This window comes from Plectropomus leopardus, chromosome 19 (genome assembly GCF_026936395.1).
Source record: "Plectropomus leopardus strain MGB_pleo_1.0 chromosome 19, ASM2693639v1, whole genome shotgun sequence".
Lineage (NCBI taxonomy): Eukaryota > Metazoa > Chordata > Actinopteri > Perciformes > Serranidae > Plectropomus > Plectropomus leopardus.
Window position 1 is genome coordinate 761,730 of NC_142194.1, and position 26,881 is coordinate 788,610.

Below are 26,881 nucleotides of genomic sequence, written 5' to 3' on the forward strand. Positions count from 1 at the left end.
CTCTGAGTCACAGAGTGCTCAAAGAGTCGACAGAGCTGATTTATGGACGCTCCGCGAGGTCAACGGACGATGGCAGAAAGAGGAAAATGTTGCTCAAGAGTTTCCCAAAAGCTAGAATCAGTTCGCCGATGTTTCCCGCCGGCGTTCCAGTAACGCTGACTCATAAAGGGGTCAGAATCGAACCACAGAGGTCACCGAGAGTCTCCTCATGTAGAGAACCGCTCTGCACAGAGGACATGTGAAGACGGAGCTGCCAGAGTCTAAAGAGAAGCAGAGGAGACGCTCGATGCCAAAGAACCAGCCGCCAGCTGCGAGCTGAGTCAGCACACATGAAGTGGGTCACATGTTACATAAGCAGGACACCAAATTACTAAACGGTGTGCGGATGTTTTGTTGGACATGTGGAGGACAGACTGTGAGTCAGCAGAGGAGAAAATCTGCTGTGTCCATCAGGACAAACTGGGTCACTGGATCCATTCACGTCTCATCGTCTCTGAGCGGGAAGAGACAGAAACCTCCCTGATCATCGTCTCAGGAGGCGTCCAGCGAGGACAGGATGTCAGACATTCTCCTCTCAGCCCCCCACAGTGTGCCGGGTGTAAAGTGACTGACACACTCACATCGTTTTTGTCCTTTTAGTCTCCAAAAGGTGTCAGAGTGCATAAAACAGCATCAAAATAGAGCTTGTTGATCAAAAAAAAAAAGCCTGTGGAGGATCACTCACACCTAGGGTTGCAGGGTTGCCACCTCCTCGGTGGAAAAATAAAGGACACCTCATAGCCCAATGCCAGAGGGACATAAATCAAGAAGTGGGTCTAGGGGTCCTGGGGAGGCTTTGAGTGTCAGACACTTCATTTCCCACATTCTGATAAAATTCTTATGTATAAATTTATCTGACAGAGCATCGGAGCGTGGGACATGTCCGCCGGAGCGTCGGACATTTCCGCCGGAGCGTCAGAGCGTCAGAGCATCGGAGCGTGGGACATGTCCACCAGAGCATCAGAGCGTCAGAGCATCGGAGCGTGGGACATTTCCGCCAGAGCGTCAGAGCATCGGAGCGTGGGACATGTCCGCCGGAGCATCAGAGCGTCAGAGCATCGGAGCGTTGGAAATGTCTGCTGATGCATCGGACATGTCTGCTGATGCAATGGAGCGTTGGACATTTCCGCCGGAGCGTCAGAGCATCGGAGTGTCGGACATTTCCGCCGGAGGGGAGCGGGCCCCCTGCAGTTAGTGGTAGCCAATGGGCGCTATTAATAGCCACCTCCGTGCGTAATTAGAAACAATTTAAAGGCAAGTTGAGTATCCCTGCTTTCGTGACAACAACCGCTCAAAGTGAGAATTTGTTTGGCTAAAGATGACGATGATTGGTGTTAGTGGGGCAGGTAAAGCATTTTGGGTGCCATTGACCCCTGGTGCCCAGTCCTCGAGCCGTCCTTGGACTCGGGACACTGATTCAGCTTCCACGCTCTGTGAGAAAACACGGCGGCGTTCTTACATCAGCTGACCTCCATGAACCTGAACACACAACATATGACTGACCTCACAGTGTTCACTGGACTTATGTAACATCTGCACTCTACTGGGTCCACACACACACACACACACACACACACACACACACGCACACAGCATTGTGTCATGCATTGTTGAGCTCAGTGTTTCAGAGTGTGAGTCGGCACAGAGGGACGACTCGGCAGAGAGCAACATGTTTGAGGGATGATGGAGTTGTTTTGCAGCTCGGCCGCTCGGGTCGACCTGGAATTCACTGACAGATCGACGTCGTTTCAAACACACGCATCTGTGAGGAAGTTTGTGACCGATTATTCGAACTTTAACCCTGTGAAACTTGAGCAACTTGGCTTGATTTCTTTCAAAAATGTGGTGAGGCAATGAGCATTTTACATGAAATTGCCTAAAAAAAACCCAAGAAATTACGAATAATTTGAAATATGTAACCAGTTCATGACAAAGAGAAAACTGATGTAGATCAAGGTCTTAAAGGGTTAAATATTCACTTATTTAGTTTCTTTGGAGCATCGATTATTAATATCAAAGGATTTTTTGGCCACTTGGGGGCAGCACATCACACTGAAAACACAGTCCTGACATATTCTGGTTTCTCAGTAATTTTAAAAGGATAGTTCACCCTAAATTCAACACCAGATATCGGCTGTAGAGACGTCTGTGTGGAACAAGATGGACCTCAACTTACGTCTCATCCCAACTCGTCACAGACCGCCGTTTTGTCAGTGGACCCACACGTCTCAATATGATTCTCAATATCTTCCTGCATCTGTTACAGACGTTCAGGGACGGCAAAAAACGTGCAAAAATGTTCAGGTTAATAACGACAGATCTAAATTTTGAGATGTCTACGTTTTTTTTCTTTTGTCCTGCATCCATGTCAAGTGACTGTCCAGTGTCTTTTACTAAAAAAATATTTAAAAAGTCAAGCATTAATTTTATTCAAAGTGGAAAATGAAATTTTTAAGTTAACAAGCAGTAAAATGTGTTTGATTTTTTTTCAGTTATTATGAAGATTATTTCACTGGAAAATTGTTCAAATACAATGTTTTTTTTATCATTATTTTTTTAATCATTGCTACGCTCGAGGGCGGACACAGAAGACACCAACAAAACTTGATTTTCAAACACTACATTTCCTGCATTGCGGTTAATTTTTCTTCTGTAATTTGTGCCTCTTCTGCATCAGTTAATGGTGTAAATGAATTTCCCTTCAACAAAACTAAAATTCAAACTGAACTCGTTCATCGTTGAGTTCAAGTGAGCTTTTGACCTGAAGGTGTTGAAGAGATGTTGCTCTCACAAGAATGCGACTTACAGACGTACAAAGCTTTCAAATATTGAATATATGGCTACAGTTAGTTGGCTGTTTAAAGTTAGTGCAAAACTCGTTAGTGCTTATAGTTATTCTGAATCAGTGTAGATAAAAACCACAAATGTATTACAAATCATTTTATTCCCTGTTTTGAAAAATTGTCATCAAACACACAGAGACAAAAAAATACAATTAAAAAAATATTCCATTGAGAACAAACACAACTAAAGAGACGGAGGGTAACCTGCAGTGACCTCTGCGTGGAGACGGAGGACGTTATGACATCGAAGGTCGGAGATGATGGGGAAAAAAACAAAAAAATTTGGGATTAGAAGAATAATGAAACTAACATGAAGCCTGAAGGCGGCTTCAGCTCACGGGGTCGTCGAGTTGGACCTGTGAGGAAATGTGTGAGCCGAACAGCATGAAGAGGAGCGCACGCACACACACACACACACACACACACACGCACACACACACGTACACACACCTCACCCTGTTGGTTGCTCGGTTTTTCAGAGTGTTCATGATTGGCTGAAAAACACAGAGAGCCAGCTTGTGATTGGTTGGTTGGTTGTTGGCTCGTTGGAGCTGAGAGGTCACGGCTCGATGTCCTCGGGGACGATGGTGAGGATGACGTCCTCGTTGCCTCGCCTCACCACCGTCCGCAGCGTCTCGTCCCGCTTTATGGCGCTGCTGACGTCGCTGGCTGAGGTGATTCGCTCGCCGTTGATGCTGATGATGACGTCTCCCTCCTGCAGGCCGGCGCTGTCCCCAGGAAAAAGAGTCAGTGAGTTATTTTCAGAAGGACATATCTCCCTTTCAACATTTCCTTATTTTATAACCTTTAGATTAGTGCTGGGCATAGATTAATTTTTTTTAATCTAGATTAATCTCACTGCAATCCTGTAGTTAATCTAGATTAATCTAGATTAAAATTATAGATTTGAATTTTGCCAAAGACATTCAAAATAACATCTATCTATCTAAATGATGAAAATGCATCACAAACTGCTTGAGAAAGCTGTTCTACTATAATATTTGGTAAAGAAAAATAATGTTCCATAAGATTTACTTTGGTGTTTAACTTTATTTTATTTTGTTAAACACAGACATTTAGGAGCACAGGTTCTGTCTCCATGTGGAAAAAGCTTTTTCCTGCTAACTGGAATGAACAGCAGAGGGCGCAGCCTCTGATAACATGACCCTAACTGAACTGTGGGCCTACATTAGAGGTCATGAAGAAGACCATTAACGGTCAGCAGCTCTGTGACACGGCTTGAGCCAATCACTCCGGTCACTCAGGCAGACCAGCTCCCGCCTTGTTCACGCCCCCTCCGCGTAATTCGCCCAGGTATACATCCGCGCTACAGTGAAATTGGTGCCTTGCTCACTGTATAGACCCAACTTAGTGAATAGTTTATCGCGCGATAAGAATCCCGCGTTAACGCAGCACATTAACGCCGTTAACGGCCCAGCACTACTTTAGATAAATGTTGGAATTGTGTGTTTTCACAAACCACCGTGACGTTACTTTTGTACGTTATTTTGTAGCAAATACGAACAACGCTGCAGTTAACATGTGGTCAGGTTGGACACACACACAAAAAAACATTAGTTATAATCAAAAAGATCATGTTTTAATAAACCCGACTTCTACTTTGTGAGGTAATGCGGCGATTCAAAGCTTTTGTCACATTATCACACCGGAAACGCAGAGATGTATCAGAAAAAATCATCAGCTTTTTGAGCCACTAATTTGGCAGGAAATGCAGTGATGTGTCAGTGGAAAAAAATGCTTTTTGTCAAACTATTTTGCCAGGAAACTCGGCAACGTCTCTGTAAAAAGCAGTCGCTTTTTGTTGAACTATTTCTGCAGAAAATGAGTGATGTCTTTTTTTGTTGCTTTGATTTGTCTGGAAAAAAGCAACAGTTCACTAAAACACCCTTTTTTTAGGTTCTGTCCCCTCCACCTCCTGATAACAACGATGCATCACTTGAGAAATGTTGAAATGATTCGTATGAAGCGTAGAAATGTATTGTGGATTGCAGAAACGTACAATGCAAACATTTTTGTTCGGTTTGTTCCCTGAAAAACTTCCTTCGATTTGTGTTGTTTTTTAAGTCTGACGGCCTGTTTTCTATAGAGCTAACTTTGTTGTAGTCATGAATATTTAGTAGTAAAGAAATACTTCACATGAAGCCAAGTTTTCAGGCTTTGCTTTCATAAATATATAAATAATCTGCCTCTTTTTGTTCCTTAAATGTGGAGGCCTGAAGGCAAAGAGGAAGCAGAACCTTGTGGACTGACTGAAGCGGTTTGTCCTCGCTGCCAGAGGGAGCTGGACGGTCTGGGTGGGAAACATTCACGACTGCATCACTGCCAGCTTTCAGCCAAAAGCAAAACAGCAGCTTTAAAACCCAAAGTGAACTTTCCACATCCTGCAGACGCACCGAGAGTTCACGTCTAATAATCGTGCTTTCAGCAGGATCGGACCCTCGTCCTGAAGAAACCTCCAGACAATAAAAACAAACTCCACCTGCTGTTTTCTCAGGTTTTCAACAAGCTTTTCATGTCCATCCCAAAAACACATTTTCTGCAGCAGCGAGTGTGTGCACCCGTCTATCTGTTCCAACTCCAAGAAAAATGTGACACTTTTGGCAGCTGATTCAAACTACACCCGGACGATTCCCGCAGAGTTAAACCCCCTCACATGGTTTTGACTTGCAGGTGAAAATGCAGCGTGTAGATCATTATTGGAGAGCGACACTCACTTCTCAGCTGGAGTCCGGCTGATGACCTCGATGACGTAAGCCCCCGAGGTGACATCGGGGAAGTCGGACTGCCTCTCCTTCAGCTCCTTCGCTAGTCTGACGGGACACAACATCCGCTCCTCGTTAAACTCGAGCAGTCGTATTTCACCGTGAATCCATCACGTTTCAGTTACGGTGGAATTTTGTCATAATTAGCATATTCATTCTTGAGTTATGTCACACTGACCTTTGACCTCCAAATCCTAATCACCAGAAACAGAAACTTACGTGGAAGTGAGACTCATCATTCTGACGCCGATGTATTTCTTCTTCTGTAACGTTTTTCCTGCAGAACAAAAGGAAACCTGCCGTGACTGATGATCTTCTCTCACTTTGTTCTGTTAATTCATCCGGATCCTCAAATTCACAGAAGTCATTTCTATGAGAGACAGCTGTGCACATTTCCCCTTTGTCTCTGTCTTTGTCTCTGTCTTTGTCTCTGTCTCTGTCTCTTTTTTGTCTCTGTCTCTTTTTGTCTTTGTCTCTTTTTTTGTCTCTGTCTCTTTTTTGTCTTTGTCTCTTTTTTGTCTCTGTCTCTTTTTGTCTTTGTCTCTTTTGTCTCTGTCTCTGAGAGTTTAGATGCAGAAGTTAAAGTCAGAGCTGCGGACCTTTGTCTCTGTCTCTTTTTTTGTCTCTGTCTCTTTTTTGTCTCTGTCTCTTTTTTGTCTCTGTCTCTTTTTGTCTTTGTCTCTTTTTTGTCTCTGTCTCGTTTTGTCTTTGTCTCTTTTGTCTCTGTCTCTTTTTTGTCTCTGTCTCTTTTTGTCTTTGTCTCTTTTTTGTCTCTGTCTCTGTGAGTTTAGATGCAGAAGTTAAAGCTGCGGACCTTTGGCCTGTCGGTCATGTGACTCTGCCAGAAACTGTCGGATCTTGTCTGACGGGATGGCGAAGGAGATTCCTGCTGTGACCTTCAGAGTGTTGATGCCGATCACCTCTCCGTCCTGCAGGACACACACACACACACACACACACACACACACACACACACACACACACACACACACACACACACACACACACACACACATACATACACACACACATATTAATTGACCGTGAACGCCCCTCGGTGAGTTGGCCGTTAAAGTGGCGCCACATTGTTCCTCAGTGAGACGATCTTATAATCATCCTCAGCTGCGGCGTGCGTCCGTCCGCCAGCGATGACCTAAACTCTGTATTTACGTTTCTGAACTTCATGAGGTGTTTGTGGGAGTTTGTTCATATGAGATTACGTACGTCTCTGTTTCAACATATGGATGTTCTCCCACTAACGAGAGACTGAGACTCTCAGACTCTGAGACGCTGAGACTCTCAGACTCTGAGACGCTGAGACTCTCAGACTCTGAGACGCTGAGACTCTCAGACTCTGGGACGCTGAGACGCTGAGACTCTCAGACTCTGAGACGCTGAGACTCTCAGACTCTGAGACTCTCAGACTCTGGGACGCTGAGACGCTGAGACTCTCAGACTCTGGGACGCTGAGACGCTGAGACTCTCAGACTCTGAGACGCTGAGACTCTCAGACTCTCAGACGCTGAGACTCTCAGACTCTCAGACTCTCAGACTCTGGGACGCTGAGACGCTGAGACTCTCAGACTCTCAGACTCTCAGACGCTGAGACTCTCAGACTCTGAGACTCTCAGACTCTCAGACTCTGGGACGCTGAGACGCTGAGACTCTCAGACTCTGAGACTCTCAGACTCTCAGACTCTGAGACGCTGAGACGCTGAGACTCTCAGACTCTGAGACGCTGAGACTCTCAGACTCTGAGACGCTGAGACGCTGAGACTCTCAGACTCTGAGACGCTGAGACTCTCAGACTCTGGGACGCTGAGACGCTGAGACTCTCAGACTCTGAGACGCTGAGACTCTCAGACTCTGAGACGCTGAGACTCTCAGACTCTGGGACGCTGAGACGCTGAGACTCTCAGACTCTGAGACGCTGAGACTCTCAGACTCTGGGACGCTGAGACGCTGAGACTCTCAGACTCTGGGACGCTGAGACGCTGAGACTCTCAGACTCTGAGACGCTGAGACTCTCAGACTCTGAGACTCTCAGACTCTGGGACGCTGAGACGCTGAGACTCTCAGACTCTGGGACGCTGAGACTCTCAGACTCTGAGACTCTCAGACTCTGAGACTCTCAGACTCTGGGACGCTGAGACGCTGAGACTCTCAGACTCTGAGACGCTGAGACGCTGAGACTCTCAGACTCTGAGATGCTGAGACTCTCAGACTCTGAGACGCTGAGACGCTGAGACTCTCAGACTCTGAGATGCTGAGACTCTCAGACTCTGAGATGCTGAGACTCTCAGACTCTGAGACGCTGAGACTCTCAGACTCTGAGACGCTGAGATGCTGAGACGCTGAGACGCTGAGACTCTCAGACTCTGAGATGCTGAGACTCTCAGACTCTGAGACGCTGAGACTCTCAGACTCTGAGACGCTGAGACTCTCAGACTCTGAGACGCTGAGACTCTCAGACTCTGAGACGCTGAGACTCTCAGACTCTCAGACTCTGAGACTCTCAGACTCTGGGACGCTGAGACTCTCAGACTCTATGACGCTGAGATGCTGAGACTCTCAGACTCTGAGATGCTGAGACTCTCAGACTCTGAGATGCTGAGACTCACAGAAACGACTTGTCTCTGTCTGTCACTCACCAGATTGACGAGTGGCCCTCCTGAGTTGCCGTACTGCAAGAAAACAAAGAGGCAAATAAAGAATGTCAAAGCAAAGAAACAAAGTTTGAGCATTTCTGTCGTGAGGACGCTGCTCTACAAACACCATTATGCTGCGTGTGAATGTTGACATTTCTGCAAACTACAGATACATTTGTATGTAATGATGTTGCAGATCTGTGGTTCACATGGTTAGATTCAGACACTAAAAACACTCGGATATGGTTAGAAAAACATCACGTTTGGGCCTAAAACACAATCAAAGAGAACGAGAATGTAGTGGCTAGGTCCTATACTTTTAGCCGCTACCGGCTGCTAATTGGGCTACTGTTGTTTCGACGTGTACTTGGAAAAGACGGTCCAGGCTCACAGGTTCCTCATCACACGCGTTTATTCTTCTTTCCGCCATCACATCAATAATCCGGCACTTATCACATCTGTAATCCGGCACTTAATAAACAACTTAAAGTATAAAGAAAACACGGCGATCTTCCCTGAGCACAGTCAAAAACTGATTGCTTCCACCCAAATGCAACCCCTGTTACTGATGCTCTCTGGATTAAATGTCCTCCGGCAATACCAAACCAATACACCCCCCTAGCGTTTGGAGGAGGTAATTACATACAACAGAAAATAAAATAAAATAAAATGGCTCAGACAGAGAAGATGAATCAAAGAGACAAACTCTTTTCACGACATTATCCGAGCGGTGAATACGGAAATGTTTCGGTCGAAACCAAACGAAAACAAACATTTTAATGCCTAAAAAGCTGCTGAAAATGCAAAATGTGTCGCTTTGTTTGTTGGTCTGCGGTCTGTCGGGCGTCTCTACGTCACTTCAGAAACGTTGATGTGATACAAACATGCAAACATCAAATCTGTGGTTTGCAGAAACGTACAAAGCCAACATTTTCTTTTGTATCATGAACGTAAAGATGCAAATGATTTGTGTCGTGTTCTTTTCAACTTTGCAAAATTTGGAGACTTCATGAAAGCGTCAGTCTTTTTGTTTTCACAGTGTGTCTTTCTGTCTGCGTGTCTCCTGACTCACGTTGATGATGGCGTCGGTCTGGATGTAGTCCATGTCGGAGTTGCGGAGGCCCAGCTCTTTGCCGCCTCTCTGGGTGGTGCTGACGATGCCGGTGGTGACGGTGTTCTGCAGGGAGAACGGGCTGCCGATGGCGACCACAAACTCGCCGGGACGCAGGTCCGCCGACCGGCCGAGGAGCAGCACCGGCAGCTTCATCTGCTCCGACAAACACACACAGGAGAGAGAATCAGATAGAGAGATGGCTGAAGATGGAAGATGATTGTCTGACTGAAGCACAGCTTAACTTTAAATTCTTTACTTTTCTTTGTTGTGTTTTAGGTTTAAAGAAGAGTCTGAAAAATGAGACACGATCCTCTAAAACGCACTGAGATGCTGCAGGATCGTCTGAGTTTGGTGGAAAAAAACAAACTGAAAGACGCACAGATGATGAACACACACACACACACACACACACACACACACACACACACACACACACGCTGGGAGGTAAACAGCAGTTTGTTCTGCAGGAGCTGTTTGGAGGCAGACGCAGGTTTCCTGTGCGGTGCTGAGTCAGCTCTCAGTCTGGACCAACTTTCTCTTCAGTCACAACTCAAACTCTCTCTGACAAACTTTCAACTGTAAATCACCAAAAACGACGTCCTGCCTGCAGCCTCGTCTCAAAGTGATGCAGCAGCATTTCAGGAATAATCTCTGTCTGTATTAACGCACCTGAAAGTGCATTTAATGTGTCGCTCATGAACGCTGAGCATGAGCCTGCTGATGCAAACAGGAAGCAGATACAACAGAAATAATGAAAAGTGAGAGATTTCTTTGCTTGGACTGATGACGAGGTGAAACTGTAAGTATGAGGCGATGAAGGTGGCAGGAAACAGATTGGGAGTTGTTGCAAAGCAAATAAAGTGAAATATCAGAGCGTTATTCACGGTGATGTGAGAGGAGGACACAGGTAGTATGAGGTCACTGCAGGTTTGTAGACGAAGCTGAACGTGACTGATAACAGCCCATCAGGAGGTGAACGTGGGCGTCATCGTTTAAAAAAATCATCAGCGTTTTAGAGACGTTTGATGGGTTTTAAAATGCCTGCATCATTTGGATGCGTAAACTTAGGTTTACACGCATGAATCTTGCATGAATCGTTAAACTTTAGTCATTTCATGTCATAAAAATCTCCAAAAATCCTTCAATAAAAGCAGGATGGTGTTCATTATCTATTCTAAGTTTTCTCCTCTTTTTCTGTCATGATTCTCACCCAGGAGCCAAAGAAATCAGTCACCTCCACGGGTCGATATTACAGCCTGAGACGGGAACAGAGACCCAGAACGAGTCGATAACTCTGCAAGAGTTTTTGCTGCCGCAGCTCCGATGAACTGGATCAGAATTTGCAGCCTTTCCATCAAGTTACTGCAGATTCCTGAAGAGCTGAGTGTTTCTGACGGCTACTGGGAAGAGCCCAGTAAAGACTTTTATAAGTCATAATCTGCTTAAGTGGAACTTTATGACTCTCCAGCTGGATCAGGTTCACAGTGTCTCTCTCCACTTTGTTAAGACCTGGAAACACACTGCTGTCTCACACACACACACACACACACACACACACACACACACACACACACACACACACACACACACACACACACACTGAGAGGCATGGACCAACATTTATGGAAATTAATTTTATTGCGTGTTTTCCGTGATTTTACTAGATTTGACTATTAAAGTCACAGAAAGTCACAGTCCCTCTCGGCAGGTGAAAATATAAATGTCAAATATATTTTTAGGAGCTCTGAAAACTCATTTTCATAATCAGCTTCTGCAAAATAGATTTTTACAGAGAGAGAGAGAGATTTTAGTATTTTTATTTGGTGTAAATGGTAGTTGCTCTCATGCGTCTCATTGTTTGGCATCATTTTTGGATTTCTCAACAAGTTTTTATGTTTCTGTGCATCCTCTTTAACTGCGATAAAAATGTTTTTATGGAAACATAAAGAAGTCTTCTTTCTTTAAAGGTAAACTCTGCAGGACTGTAAGTTCCTGTTTGTAAAGACCCTCTCCAGAGAAACTGAATGTAAACTCCAGATTCACTGTCGTTTGGCGTTTCCCTTCGATGTTTTTAGTGTGTTTTTTCAGCGCTGTGTCTCTTGGATGCTGCTTACAGCCTGACATTTTTCATTAATGTATGTTTCTTGGGAAATCCTTCCAATAGCTCTTGTGGTGTCTATAATGTGTGTGATTGGATTTATCCTCTCAGCAGTTTCACACTCTTTTATTTCTAATAAAGATGCTCTGAAGCGAGGGTGGTTTCCTTCAGGGAATTTTTTGTTGCAGTACCAAGTTTGGTCACTGGGACAAACACGTTGTGCAGTATCCAGCTCGTTTAACACGTCTACAGCCTGATCCTGAGACGCTGTGGCTGCAGCCCTCAGCTGCCCTCTGATTGGCCGGCTGCACGGCGTCCCACTAACCTACTTCAGCTGCAGATGTGACGGCGAGCAGAAACACTGAGACATGAAGCAGCCGTGATGTTCAGACCCAACTTTCATCAGCAAGTGTGACAGTATGCCTCTGTTTGTGTGTGTGTGTGTGTGTGTGTGTGTGTGTGTGTTTCCCTGCTGATGATAGACACATGTGTTGCTCATTTCCTCTGTGAAGTAACAAAAATCTGACCCAGTTTCTGCACTGAGAGAGAGAAAGAAGGGAGGACACATACTGTATCAGGAGAGAGGGGGAGGAAAAAGGTGAGAGGGGGAGGAACAACATGAGAGGGGGAGGAACAAGGTGAGAGGGGGAGGAAGGAGGAATGAAATGAAAGATGGACAGATACTTTAGGGCAGCTGCAGAGTGATGAAGAGACGGAACAGGTATCAACACCACAGGTATGTTCAACACATCAGTACATGACCTACACCTCGAGTGTGTGCATTAAGAGTGTGTGTGTGTGTGTGTGAGTGTGTGTGAGAGACAGTGTGTGTCCTGAGGTCCCAATGAGTCACGACATAATGACAAAGCAAACTAAAATGTGGAGCCTGAAACAGAGGCCAAAGTGTGAAAAAAAGTGAGAATTAGCAGCACCTCACCACACTTCATCCAGAGCAGGAAAATGAAATCATACTTACATGGATAAATAATAATAATCTTTGTTTGTATAGCAGCTTTTACACATAAAAGTGCTTTACATGCAAAAGTATTTCAGTCCGTCAGATTTCAGATGTAAAGTCATGCTTTAGTCGGACTGACACAATAATATTTCTAACGTCATGTAAATGCACGAGAGACAAAGTGGCGAAATCTGCGAGTCAGGAAATGAATTTTTTAAATCTGATTGTGATCCAGCAAAGTTTCTTGTTGTTTTTCATCACTTTGTGTTGACATAAATGTAAATAATGCACCTGGGTTGTTGTCAGTCGAAGGATTTGAAAACAAAGTTAAAATTAAACTCAAACTGTTCGAGTTTTCACATAATAAACAACAAATTTGCTTTTCTAATGAGGTGAAACCGCATTGCTCCATAGAGACAGAAACAAAGAGGAGATGAACGGAGAGTTTGACTCGACATAAAGCTCCTCTGTTCTCCTGCACTGAGGCCGCCGACCTCCGCCCACCGCCAAAATGACCATGTTTCCCGCTCTGTGGTTTCCAGGAAGACGTCACTTTGTTCGGTGCGAGATTACAAAGCTGAGGCGCCGCTCATAAGCTAAGAGACACAAACACAGCGAGGAACAAAGCGGCGTTTCCCTCTCTCATCTTCCTCTCCTTCTCATTACTCTTTCTCTGCTTTCATCCAGCGAGCATCAGCCGACACAAACACCTCGCACCTTTTTAATAAAAAACTAGCTGCATTTAACCCTTTAGGGCCCAGCTCTCTGTCAGATTTTTTGGTGATTTTGTGGAAACTGTCCTTGCAGATACTTTTTGTGTGTTTTTATGTGAGAAGGTATTTTTCTGCAAAGTTCTGCTGTCACCACAGAACAACAGAGGTCAACTGAAGTTTGGTTTTAAACTCTGAAAGTGCTGAAAAACTCATTTTCTCTCTCCAGAAAGACAAAAGACAACCTGTCAGCAGGGTGGACAATACTGATACTGTCTGACTGGAGAACAAAAGAAGAGGAGCGGTTTATGTAGAGAGGCTGAGGAGGCGCAGGTGAGGAGGTGAGATGAGCAAAGTGGGAACAGGTGTGTGTGAGTGTGGCTGTGAGGGGAGGGGCGACGCGAGCATTTTGCCTTGATTTGTTTCAAAAACATGGAAAGAAGGCAATGAGCTTCTTCAAAAGAACTGACCCATAAATTCACAGGAAATTAGTAAAAAAATATGTGAAAATTACCCCAAAAAACTCTTGGGATAAGTGCTTAAATTATAATAATTCTAGTTTTTAATTTCAAATCTGTAATAAACTAATTACATTTAAAAGAAAGTTAAACAAAAGAAGGGGATGACCCAGAAAAAGTGCTCAAAAATTACAATGTGCTTCAAAATTATAATAATTTTATCTTTTAAAGATTTTAATCTGTAATGATGAAAATTATATCTTTATCATTTCCCCTAGCTTTTTCCCCATTTTTAAAGCTTTATTCCCTGGACTAAAAACTGTTTTCTAAATTTACCAAATTCTTGCAATTTGTGGAACATTTCTTACCAAGTTGATTATTACCTGTTTTTTTTACCTGTTTTTGAAAGAAATGGCACCAGTTAACTCTGGGGTTAAAGGGTTAAATACTTATAAAGTTGGATTGATGCTGAATTTTAAGCGGTAGTAGTAGAATCTGAGAAAATGGTCCAAGCCTCATATTGCTAAAAAAGCTGAAGTCAGTTATGTCTGGGAGAAATAGGCTGGAAAAAGACAAGATCTTATTTTGCATTTTTGTTCCCTCTGCGTGAGCACGAAGGCCAACGAAGTCAACAAAAGCTCGATCTCTCTCTGATAGTTATGAAGCTGAAGCTTATCAGGCCTGAGCGCGCAGCGACACGTCGGACGGCACGTTAACGGTTAACGTGAACACGTCACCTGATCTGTGTTTAACACTGACCTGCACTGTGCACGCAGACGGAGACGTGTGTGTCAGCTCTATATTTGATGATTTTTATGATAATTATAAATACATTTTTTTCCCTGGCTTTTTATCCTTACATTTTCACAAAAATAGTTTTCTAAATCTACTAATTTCTTCTGATTTCTTTGGAACATTTCATATCAACTTGCTCATTGACTTTTTCCCATGTTTTGAAAAAAATTACAGAAATTTGTTCAGGTTTCATGGGGTTAAATCCTAATAAAGGTTATCCAACATTTAAAATTGTGAAAAGAGAATCCAGATGAGAGTTGCGTCTGCTTTCCTAAGCACAGCTGGACTTTATTTCCTTCACTTTATTGGCTATTTTCTCTTATCCTGCCTATTTTTAGATGCACAACTTTAACCGTTCAGTCACCCGCTTTAACGCTGCGGGTCTTCATGTTGGTGGATAAACTGGAGGACGGAGCGAGGTGAGGGTCTCAGACTCCTCTGGGAGATTTAAATCAACATGGAGAAATGAAATATTGAGCACTTTGATCCAAATCTGGCTTCAAACTGACTTTGTTTTTGTGGACGACATTGTCCTTTTATGAGACACTCTGACCCTCTTATGCTAATTTTTTTTTTCCATTGCACTCATGTTGCGGAAAACCTCCCATCCTGAAGTGAACCCAGCCGAAAACAAAACAAAGAACGAGAAAACCCGAACGAGGCCACATGAAAACGTTCCTCCGTCTCCTGCCCTCCTCCACAGATATCCTCTTCCATGAGTCATCATTTTATTCTGCTCACATCAAACCAGCTGAAACAAAAACCAGCCGTCCCTCCAGGAATGCTCATGAAAAGCACACTTTCCAAAAACGGATAAATACCTGAATTAGTGAGGAGAGAGGAAAAATACACGTCTGTCTGAGGAGACAGAGGGCACGAGAGGACACAGAGAGAGGACACAGAGAGAGGACACAGAGAGAGGACACAGAGAGACGACACAGAGAGAGACGACACAGAGAGAGGACACAGAGAGACGACACAGAGAGAGGACACAGAGAGAGGACATAGAGAGAGGACATAGAGAGAGGACACAGAGAGACGACACAGAGAGAGGACACAGAGAGACGACACAGAGAGAGGACACAGAGAGAGGACACAGAGAGAGGACACAGAGAGAGGACACAGAGAGAGGACACAGAGAGACGACACAGAGAGAGGACACAGAGAGAGGACACAGAGAGAGGACACAGAGAGACGACACAGAGAGAGGACACAGAGAGAGGACACAGAGAGAGGACACAGAGAGAGGACAGAGAGAGACGACACAGAGAGAGGACACAGAGAGAGGACACAGAGAGAGGACAGAGAGAGACGACACAGAGAGAGGACACAGAGAGAGGACATAGAGAGAAGGCACAGAGGGGGACAGAGAGAGGACATAGAGAGAGGAAATAGAGAGATGACACAGAGAGAGGACACACAGAGAGGACGTTTCTGAAGAGACGTTTTGAAAAACTCTGACTCTCTCTGACGAGTTGTGTTTGTTCAGTAGAGGGTTCAGATGTTTTTGGGGTGATGAGTGGAGCTTCTTGTGTGTGTTTATTAGAAACTTTATGTCTTTTTTCAGGTGACGAGTTGTGTTTGTTTTTTAGAAAGTTCATGTATTTTTTCGGGGAACTTGCCGATTTCAACGTCATGATTTCAAGGGAAATTTGGACGACTGAGTAAAGGGACGATGACTAGAAGAGTCAAGAGACAATAGAAAACAGGAATAACGGTGTGTCTCTGCTCACCGGTGCATCGATCTTGATCAGAGCGATGTCGGCCTTCTCGTCCACATCTTTGATTTTGGCGTCGAATGTGGCTCCGCTCTTCAGCTCCACCTGGAGGAAACAAAATGTATTGACTGAGTCACCCGGGATAAACTTTTTTATATTTGTCAAATGCAGAAAAAAGTTCTCCACAGTACAACAAACTACAAAGAATACAGTCTATTACGAAACCATACTCTACTACAGCGGCTGCTTTGCGTACCTTCACTCGGTGCTTGTTGGCGACCACGTGGGCGTTGGTGACGATGAGTCCGTCCTCTGACACGACAAACCCAGAGCCGCTGGCGACTGCCACCTCCCGCTTTGAGAATATCATCCTGAGCAGAGAGGGGAGCACGTTTCTGATTTATAACCTCAAACAAACACTAATCCAACTCAGTCGCATAAATGAATGCAAACTACAGACAGAATTCTCCTTCTACTGCTGCTTCACTCACCTGCAGGGGATTTTTTTGATAAATTTAACTTCAAACGTGTTAAAGACTCAAACAAGACTGAGCTTGATGATGAGCTCTTGATAATGTGTACTTCATCTTTTCATATCTGCACACCTCGATATCTGAAGGAATATTGGCCACGTTTTCTGTGTTACATCTTCTAACACAGAAGGTGAAGCTGATCGACCTGTCTCATATTTTATGAATTAATCTGTGAATTAAATATGTTTAATAAAGAAACTGCTAAAAGATGATGGTACAGATTATGGTGCTCGACAGTATTTCACAAGATCCTGCATCCTGGGCGTCGCTCTGCCCAAGACGACTGTGATTGGTTTAAAGAAACCAAAACAAGCCAGAGCGCGGACACAGCTGAGGAGATACAACGTTTGGCTACACGAGACGACCGTCAAACCTGTCAGAGTGGAAACGCGGGTCATTATCGGTGCGTTTGTGTGTTTTTTTCTTACTTGCGATAAAGTTCAATATGAACCACAGCAGGCGCGATCTTCTCCACCACGTCAGCGATGAAGTTGTATTTGTAGCGAAGACTGTCGGGATTCTGCTGAGCTGAAGGAGACAAAAACACACTGTCAATGAGCTGCAACACACACACACACACACACAAAAATGCAGTGTCCGCTGTTATCGGGTCTAACTCGCTGTTTGAAGTGTGACGAGTGTGTGTGCTGCGGCGTGCTGCGATGCTGCTGTGTGAGAGCAGATCCAGATGTGGAGTTGTATAAAGTGTCGGTCTGTGAGCAGCTGCAGAGGCTCTGCTGACGCTTATAAAACAGAGGAAGTGACTGGTGGCCTCAGAAGATACGGACAAAGAGCAGCGAGGGCCGTCAGGATGTGCAGAGAGAGCTGTAACAGTCTGCAGCCGTCACCTCACACAACCTCGCTCTGCTCTCAGTCCAGCCGCTCCGACCTGCTGGGACCAGTCAGGAGACGCTGTCCTCCATCTGTGCACGGGGCATCCAGAACATGTTTTCTCAGAGCAGAGTGACGTAAAAGTAACACCAGGGACGTTAACGCTCAATTAAACAAAGCCGTGTTTGTGTACGGTGAAAACTATAACGAAAAGTAACCAGGGAAACAAGGTAGAAGGTAGATTTATAACTATTTGTCCTTGATCCTACTACATCTTTGGGGTTGAAGGATGAGTTGATTAAAATCAGCAGCTAGGATGAAAATTCCATCCGGTTGCCCGAGCATGTTGCTGCTGGTGGCATCATAACAATTCCTGCAGTGCATTTTCTGAATCTGCATCACACTGGATTTCCACTGTGGCAAGTAAATACAGAATCAGGCGCATCATATCAGCACAGAAGAAGAAGTAATAGCTCCATTTACTCCCATAACTCCCGTTTAAGTTCAATCTATTTGCTCCGTTTGCTGTGACAGATCGGAGCCGGACGGCACACAGATGTGGTGGAAATAAGGGTCAGAGTCTTGTGTCCTTTCGGCTCTGAACAAGGTCCGCCTATCCAGTGCAACAGCTTTATCCGGGATGTTCGGGGTTAACCATGTCTCTGTGAAGATGTGTGCAGAGTGGTCTCTGATTCGTTGCTGAGTGAGTCTCAAACACATCTCATTGGGTCAGCTTCACCTTGATGCCGGCTCTCCTCCCTCTCTTCGTCTTTCAGGCCTGATCAGGGCTCTGGTTTGCAGAAACATATTTTGCCAATATTTATCCTGGGGACCAGGTTGGTTGGACATGCTTGTGTAAGCTGACTGACTCCTGCACTCTCTCCGAAATATTCTGCTGCTGTCAGACGAGGTTTTTTTCAGGTCATTGTGCCTCTTTAAGTCTCATTACTTTTTGTCAAATTAAGTCAGAAGTCGTCAAGTTTATGACTTCAGTCTGACTGCAGAGCAGAGTGAAGTCGGACTCACACGACTCGAGTCTTCACCTCAGACTCGCGAGGACGTCCTCCAGCGCTGCTTCTGACTGAGCAGCTGTTTGTTGTGAATGTCCGGCTCTCAGACACTTGTGTGCGTGTGTGTGTGTGTGTGCTTGGCTGGGGGGGATTAGTGGTGCGCCAGCTGCTGCAGCTTTGAAGTGAACTGAAAGAATCCAGTCAGTCTGACAGAGAAACATCCCAACCTCAAACACACTGCAGGTGTCTGCGGCAGCTCTGAGGTCATGAAGGTCGATTCAGCTCAGAGTCAGCGAGTTAAACTGCAGCAGGCAGATTCACTGCAGACAAGGACAGCTGAGGGCGATTCAGCGTTTTGAAAGTCAAAAGTGACTCTAAAGTCTTTGCTCTGAAGTCCAAAGTCAAGACCCGAGATCGAAACTTTGAATGTTAAAGTCCAAAGTGACAAATTGAGACTAAAGTTATCGAATTTGAGACTTATGTCCACAACTTTCATAGAAAGTATTTCAGGACGAACTAATGCTGCAGTCACGTGATGTCAGAATTTTGTGGTTTCCGAGTTGTTTAGTCGTTCTTCCAACTTGGTTGTGTTGATGAGCTTTGAGGTCGTAAAGTGGAAACAACATGGAAGCAACAAAGAAGATATATTCTACTTTTATATATGTTAATATTTCATCTAGGTGACTCTACATGGACAGCAGTTAACATTAATACCATATTTTACGCTTTTTATTTACATCGCTTTGACTCCTCAGTGAGATATGAAGATATCATAACCAGTGATGCACCATAATGATTATTTCAACCGATACCGATAAACTGATAATTCCCAGCTTCTATCGACATTCCATCGACAACATCTCATATTTGAATCGAGGAAAAGTTATATCGCGATTGATATCGTTATCGCTTCATCGCCCAGCCTTAGATGTAAGTAACAATAAAAAAGGATAACAACAGTATATTCTTTAATCCAAAATATTAAAAAAAGCTGATGATTGCATCTGCAAAGTTTGTTTTGTTAGCTGATCAGTGTGATCTGTATTTGAGCAAAACTGGCTCTTCATCGCAGCCGTTTTTAAACACAAAAAACCTCCTGAACGCAGCTCAAACATGCCATTCCCCAAAAAATCTAACAACACCCTGTTTTGAACTTTATCCGAAATCTCATTAGGAGCCGAACGAGCCTGTACTGGGAAACATTCCTCCAGTTCCTGAAAGAGTTGAGTCACCGTGCAACCGTGTTTTGTTGACGTTGTATCCAGGCCTGTCAATCTGAGCGAGAGCGCGCACGTCTGCACAGGAAGCAGAAATAACAAGGAAAAAAATAATAAGAGGACCCCTTCAAATGTGGGTTAAATAACCTCAGCTGACCTAAATCTGTTTAACAAGTTACACAATCAGCTAATCGGCTCCAAGAGATGAATCATTACAGGAGACTTAACACGCTATGTGTGTGTGTGTGTGTGTGTGTGTGTGTGTTACTGACATCTTCCAGATTTCTTTCCTCCACTCAAGAAATTTTCAGAGGGAGGCGAAGGAGAACGTTCTCGGTTGGACAGATCATAGATGGGAGGAGAGTAAATAAGGACAGTAAAGGAGGAGACGAGGGACAGTAAAGGACGAGGAGAGAAAGCGCCTCAAAATGAGCAGAGAGGAGGACAAAACATTTAGGAGAAAAACAACTTGCTGGTCTTCCTTTTCTCTTTGATCAGCAGAGCGACACGTGAGGAGACCTGTTAGATATTTGTGTGAAATTCTGTCATAATTAGAGTATGAATAATTGACTTGTGGCCAAATTTGAAGAAATTCTCTGTGTGTTTTCTTGAAATATTGTGTTCACAAGAACAAGAATTATGAGATTACAGTGACGTTGACCTTTCAGTTATTACCACCAAACTCTTCTCAGTTCATCGTTGAGTGCAAGTGGATGTTTGTGCCAAATTTGAGGAAAATCCCTCAAGACCATCCTCAGATTTTGCATTCACAAGTATCTGACAGATGCAAGGTCACTGTGACCATGACCTTTGAACACTAAATTCATTGTTGAGTCCAAGTTGATGTTTGTGCCAAATTTGAGGATAATCCCTCAAGCCCCCTTTGAGATATTGCATTAAAAAACGAGACAGATGCAAGGTTACAGTGACCTTTGCCCACCAAACTTTCATGATCACAAGAATGAGACAGGTGAGGCCACAGTGACCTTTGATCACCAAAATCTGATTAGTTCATCATTGTGCCTGGGTGGATGTTTGTGCCAAATTTCCCTCAGGGCGCTCTGGAGATATCGTGTTCATAAGAATGAGAATTATGAGGTCACAGTGACCTTGACCTTTGACCTATGATCCCCCAATTCTATTTAGGTCATCCTTGATTAAAAGTGGATGTTTATGCCAAATGCTCACAGTTGCCAAATGCTCACAATGCTCACTAAATAAATGTAGAATGCAAAATGAAAGAAGTAAAGCTATATCTATACATGAAATTTTTTCGGGAGATATTGTGTTCACAAGAATAGCATGGACGCAAGGTAACAGTGACCTTTCACCACCGAAATGTAATCCTTTCATTGTGAAGTCCAAGTGAACGTTTGTGCCAAATATGAAAAAAAAAAAAATTCTCTCGAGATGTTTAGAAAATATTTCATCTACAAGAATGAGATGGGTGCAAAGTCAGGCTGACCTTGACCTTTCAGTACCACAATCTACACAATTCGTCATTAAGTCCAAGTGGATGTTTGTGCCAAATTTGAAAAAAAAACCCAAAAAACTTCTGAAGGTGTTTTTGAGACATTGCGTTCACAAGAATGAGTTAACCGAAAACATGATGCCTCGGCTACCACTGGCACAGAAGCATAAAGACGAGGAGGAGCAGCCTCTGACCTGACTGAACTCCACTAAGAGCCTGAACCAACCTCAGCAAACGAATGTGTTCACAGCTGCAGCTTCACACACACACACACACACACACACACACACACACACACACACACACACACACACTCAGGGGCACACTGTTTATTTTTGCAGCACAGGGGAGGCACTCAGGACCTGCTTGCCTCATTTCAACACATTATGACCCTGTTAAGATAATATTAAGAGTGTGTGTGTGTGTGTGTGTGTGTGTGTGAGGGAGAGAGAGAGAGAGAGAGAGAGAGAGGGAAAACAACCCCAGTTTCAGAGTTTGGTGCAGTGTGGAGGCGCTGATGTAAATCTGACAGAGACAGAGACAGAAAGACGGACAGTGTGTGTGTGTGTGAGGACGGGCGGAGACGCACCAAGAAACCAAATAATTATTCATTTAAACCCACTAATGTAGTATTAAAAATACTAAAACATAATTTTTTCCCCATTTTACATGAGTCAAAGTTAAGCATCATTGTGTCAGATTTTAACCTGCAGCTTCAGACAAAAATCACAAACAACCAAAATGCTTCTTGTTAGTTTACTTCCTGCTGAGACGACACACCTGTAGAACGCACGTGTGTGAGAGGAAGCATTCAAGGTCCAGTGTGTCGGGTTCAGAGGCCTCTGCAGGCGACGTCGCAGACTGCAGCCAAATAAAATGTCTCCAGTGTGTCAAACATAAAGGAAAACTTCGCTGACCATAGGGGGCGTTGATACGTCGATTATATCGGATGTATCTCGGCTTGTTCAGTGTGGGATGTTTAGTATGAAAATATCACAATTATTGAATATGATGCGTACATCATTTTTCAAGTCATTTTGAAATTTGTTTTATTAGATTATTTAATTTAATTATTTAATTATTTAATTTTATATAACTTTATTATAGCAATACATTACTTAACTTAATTATAACAACACTTAATTGTACTTAATTGTAACAAAACATTTATCTTTGTCATAACACTACTGTATTTAACTTTATAACTATGCTTCCTTTTTAAATGTATTATAACAGTACTTTATTTTACTTTATTTTAATGATATTTCATAGAATTTTATGTTAACAGTATTATATCTAACTTTAGTATAACATCACTTTATTTAACTTTATTATTACAGTACTTTATTTTTACTTTATTATAACAGTACTTTATCATGAGAGTACGTAATTTAACTTTACTATAAATGTAAGTCATTTCACTTTATTATGTTAGTGCTTTATTTAACTTTAAATAACAGTTTTATTATGAGAGTACTGTATTTAGTTTTATCATAAAAGTACGTTTGTAAACTTTATTATAACAGATATATTCACTATGAGAGTATTTGATTTAACTGTAATAAAACAAAACTTTATTTGACTGTATTATTTAAGTACAGTATTTCATTTTGTTTTATGGTGTGTTCATTGACTTCATGAAGCTCATTTGATTCTTTTTCTGAGAAAGTTCATTCTGCTGCTGAGGTCATTCAAGTTCTCTCTCTCTCTCTCTCACACACACACACACACACACACACACACACACACACACACACACACACACACACACACGGTTCTCACCTTTGCCGCAGGCTCCTCTCTGGATGAAAATCACCGGCGGCTGCTGCAGCTTCGTCGCCCGGTTGCTGACGCGCTTCAGCTCGCAGACGTTCCGGTAGGAGACGCCGTCGCTGCCGCACACCGGGTCGGAGTTGGTGCACACGCACATCCCGGCCTTGCCCCTCCGCCTGACGGTGGCGGACACCTCCACGCCGTCGGTCACCACGCACTCCATCCCCTCGGCGCACTCGCGATCCCCGGTGCCGCCGCACTGCTCGCCCTCGCCGGACGCACACACCGGGCAGCAGTCGCAGCGGTCCAGCACGTCTCCCGCCAGGCAGTCCGCGGGGATCGGCGCGCACTGGGACTTGTCGCACTTCTCGGGGCAGCCGATGGCGAAGCGTTTGGCTATCCGGGACCCGGTGATCAGGTATGGGCACGCGAGCAGCGCCGTTACGCAGAGGACGAACCGGAGACGCATGATGGGACAGTCCTGCAGACACTCAGAAAGATGGACTTTGAAGTGATTTTCGGTGCTCGGTGAGAGTTCTGCTCGGCTCTCCGGTTGTGTGGAGGTCACAGTGTGGAGGTTCAGTCTCCGGTTGTCCCGGTTTATAAAAGCAGGATAAACATGGAGGCGATTGGTGCGCGCGGGTGACGTCTGTCAAGGGGGAGGAGGGGGAGGGGTGTGTGTGTGTGTGTGTGTGTGTGTGTGTGTGTGTGTGTTGTTGAATTTGTGCATGGTGCAAAGTGACTGTGCAACAACTTATTTTCTGTATATAATACTATCCAACAATGTAAAGTCATTAAAATTCTGAAAATGAATAAATATTTGATTGATTTATGATCAGGACTGTCAGTCAGTCATTTTCTGTAACCGCTTGTCCTCATAAGGGTCGCGGGGGGGCTGGAGCCAATCCCAGCTGTCATCGGGCGGAAGGCGGGGTCACCCTGGACAGTTCGCCAGACCATCGCAGGGCCGACACATAGACGAACACTCACAGTCACACCTAAGGGCAATTTAGAGTCATCAATTAACCTGAGCTGCATGTCTTTGGACTGTGGGAGGAAGCCGGAGACCCCGGAGAGAACATGCAAACTCCATACAGAAGGGCCCCCGCCCGGACCGAACCCCGTTCCAACCGGGATTTGAACCAGGGACCCTCTTGCTGTGAGGCAACAGTGCTAACCACAAAGCCACCGTGCCGCCCTGATCAGGGCTGATGTTGGTCTAAAAATAAACTAAATGAGAATAGAAAGTCATAGTAATATATAATGATTTTTTATAGCCTGATTTTGATAGGAGTGTGAGTAATATTATGGCGGGCCCTGAAGGGTTAAAGATATAAGATAAAATAATAAAAACCAGGAGGTGCTCAGGTGGATCAGATACATGTGTCATTTACTGTTTATTTTATATTTATTTAAAAAAAAACAGAACTGTGACATGTGCTCTATGAGATATCTCTCTGTTCCTAACTTTTTATGTATTTTATTTTATTATAAATTTAATTATTTCTGTCAATTAACGTCATGTACGGCCTCTCACTGTTTACTGGAAATTACATCACATTGTCTGTCTGTCTCAGTTGTTTTTATTCACTCAGTCTGTCCCTCTAAATGTCTCCACTTCCCTCAGACTGTCCCACCTGTCCCAGTCCCCTGACACTCATGTCCACCTGCTCGCCTCATCAACCCTGCAGGACATTAACGTCCCATTTCCTCTCCGTCTCTCTGCCAGATTGTCTCCAGCAGAGTCAGTATGGACAGTTTCTGCTTGTCCTCTGCAGCAGTTTACTGTTGCATTTCACTGTCTCCTCAGTGCAGTCTCAGTCTGTGATCTCACACTCTGCACGTCCGCGCTGAGAGCGGCTCTGCAGCTATTGATCTTTCCATCAAGAGAAACAATTCAAAACATCGACACAAAGGTTCAGATGGCTTTTGGGATTCATCTGTTTTGAACATTTTCTTTTCAGAATGAGACTTTTTTTGTTGAAGTTTTACAAGGAATATTTTTGTAAAGAGAAACTTCAGCTGTCTTTCTTTGCAGCCAAACCGCCGGAAAAAAGTGTTGGCCATCTTATGTTTCTGTAACCACAGGTAAATATACATTTTTTTATATCAAAGTGATGTAGCATATGAGCTGATTTTCAGGGGAGACACCTACTAAGCTGCAGACCATCTTTAAATACCAATAAAACCACTTGTTTTAAACAGCCCATTCCTGTTTTTCCAGAAGCTGTTTAGCCCCAAAACACGAATGTTTTATAGCAACCTGTGGCTGTTTTTCCTGCATCTTTTCGGACCCTGAATGTGGGTTTTTCCAGCAGCTTTTTAGCCCCCAAACATCGGTGTTTTTTCCTGATGCAGGGCTGTTTTTCTAGCTGGTTTTTAGCCCCCAAACAGGGGTGTTTTTAGGTAAGCCATGGTTGTTTTTACCAGCGTCTTTTCAGCCCCCAAATGTGGCCAATTTTTAGTGACAAGTTGCTGTTTTACCAGCTGCATTTTAGCCCCTAAACTTTGCCATTTTTTTCTGGAAGTTGATGGTTTTATCTGCGGATTTTCCAACAAATCTGTTTAATTACAGCATTAAACATGTAATTGCTAAATGACTTTTGCTCCATGATGCCATGATGATGACATAATGAAATCATCTCGTTTCCCCTCAGAATGACACAGAATTTAAGATTATAAGAAAACCAAAGTATGTTTGGTTTAATATTCAGTTAAACTTCAGTCTCACTTTTTATCCGTGGTATTTCTGCGCTGTGTTTGTGCCTCTTCACGTCACTGAACCATGGTTCAAAACGAACGGTTCAAAACAAGCAGTTTGTCCGTCAGTCTCAGTCAGTGATCTTTATTTAACATAGAGCCGTCCTGTCATCAGCAGCATGATGCAAAGCTCTGTTTTGGAAACTATCAGTCGTTAACGCTCGATAACAAAACGCTTTCTGTGTCATCAGTTGTGACATCACGTGGTTATTATGTCATGATTCAGAGAAACTCGATCTAATGGATCCGTGCAGCTCTGCGGGCGAAACATGGTTGTTTTTCAGGTACCTGTTGCTGTTTTTCCAGACCGTTTTTCAGGACTAGTACCTTGAAAAGTGATTCTTGTATATGAAGACGTCACAGATTTTTCCAGCAGCTTTTTAGCCCTCAGATGTGGGTGTCTCTTATGTTTGATGAATAAATGTTTTTTGTGCATAAACCTAACCACATGTTAACACCAGCATTGTTTAAATACAAAGTTTGATTCTGTTTGTAACAAAACTCCACAGCAGACTGTGTGCATCTACCACAGGCCTTTTCACTCAGCTCTCTGTTTCCGGTCCTTTTTCAGTAAATATTTGCACATAATGAACTAACAGTCGGCTCCACAGTTGTCCCTCCCTGCTGTGTGATACGACGGCTTCCGCTCGCCTCACTTCCTTCCCGTCCGGCTCGACTGCAGAGCGGCTGCTGCTGTGTTAGTGTTGGAGCTGAAGCCAAGAAAAGCAGCCAGAGTCTGAGTGTGTGTTAGTGTGTGTCAGGAATAAATGTGGTGACATTTAAATCTGAGTGACAAAGAGACAGAGAGTGAGAGTTATTATTTATTCCCGCAAATCATAATGTTTTTGAACCAACTTCAAACAGTTTTTTTTCTCAGTCTTTATAAATGTGTTTCTACGTGTATGCATGTGTGTGTGTGTGTGTGTGTGTGTGTGTGTGTGTGTGTGTGTGTGTGTGTGTATGTGTGTGTGTGTGCGCATCCTTCTTTGTGACATGCATGTTTGGCATCAGAGCGACTTTAACGAACCACAGTTTCCCCCTGGAGATCAATGAAGTATTTCTGATTGTGATTCTGAGAAGCACTCTGAGTTTTAGATCCTGACACTGAGGACATTTTGCCTC

General features: G+C 43.9%; 1 protein-coding gene across 1 annotated transcript; it reads right to left on the reverse strand.

Annotated features, from left to right (window-relative positions):
- Window positions 1-2,964: 2,964 nt before the first annotated feature.
- On the reverse strand, window positions 2,965-23,604 carry htra1b (HtrA serine peptidase 1b). Its single transcript, XM_042507992.2, has 10 exons — window positions 23,009-23,604; window positions 17,126-17,225; window positions 16,421-16,535; window positions 16,180-16,269; window positions 9,386-9,580; window positions 8,317-8,349; window positions 6,480-6,594; window positions 5,885-5,942; window positions 5,618-5,713; window positions 2,965-3,610 (listed from the first exon to the last, which is right to left on the reverse strand). The coding sequence occupies exons 1-10, from the start codon at window positions 23,466-23,468 to the stop codon at window positions 3,442-3,444; spliced, it is 1,431 nt and encodes a 476-aa protein (XP_042363926.1). The 5' UTR covers window positions 23,469-23,604; the 3' UTR covers window positions 2,965-3,441.
- Between the last annotated feature and the right edge of the window lie 3,277 nt (window positions 23,605-26,881).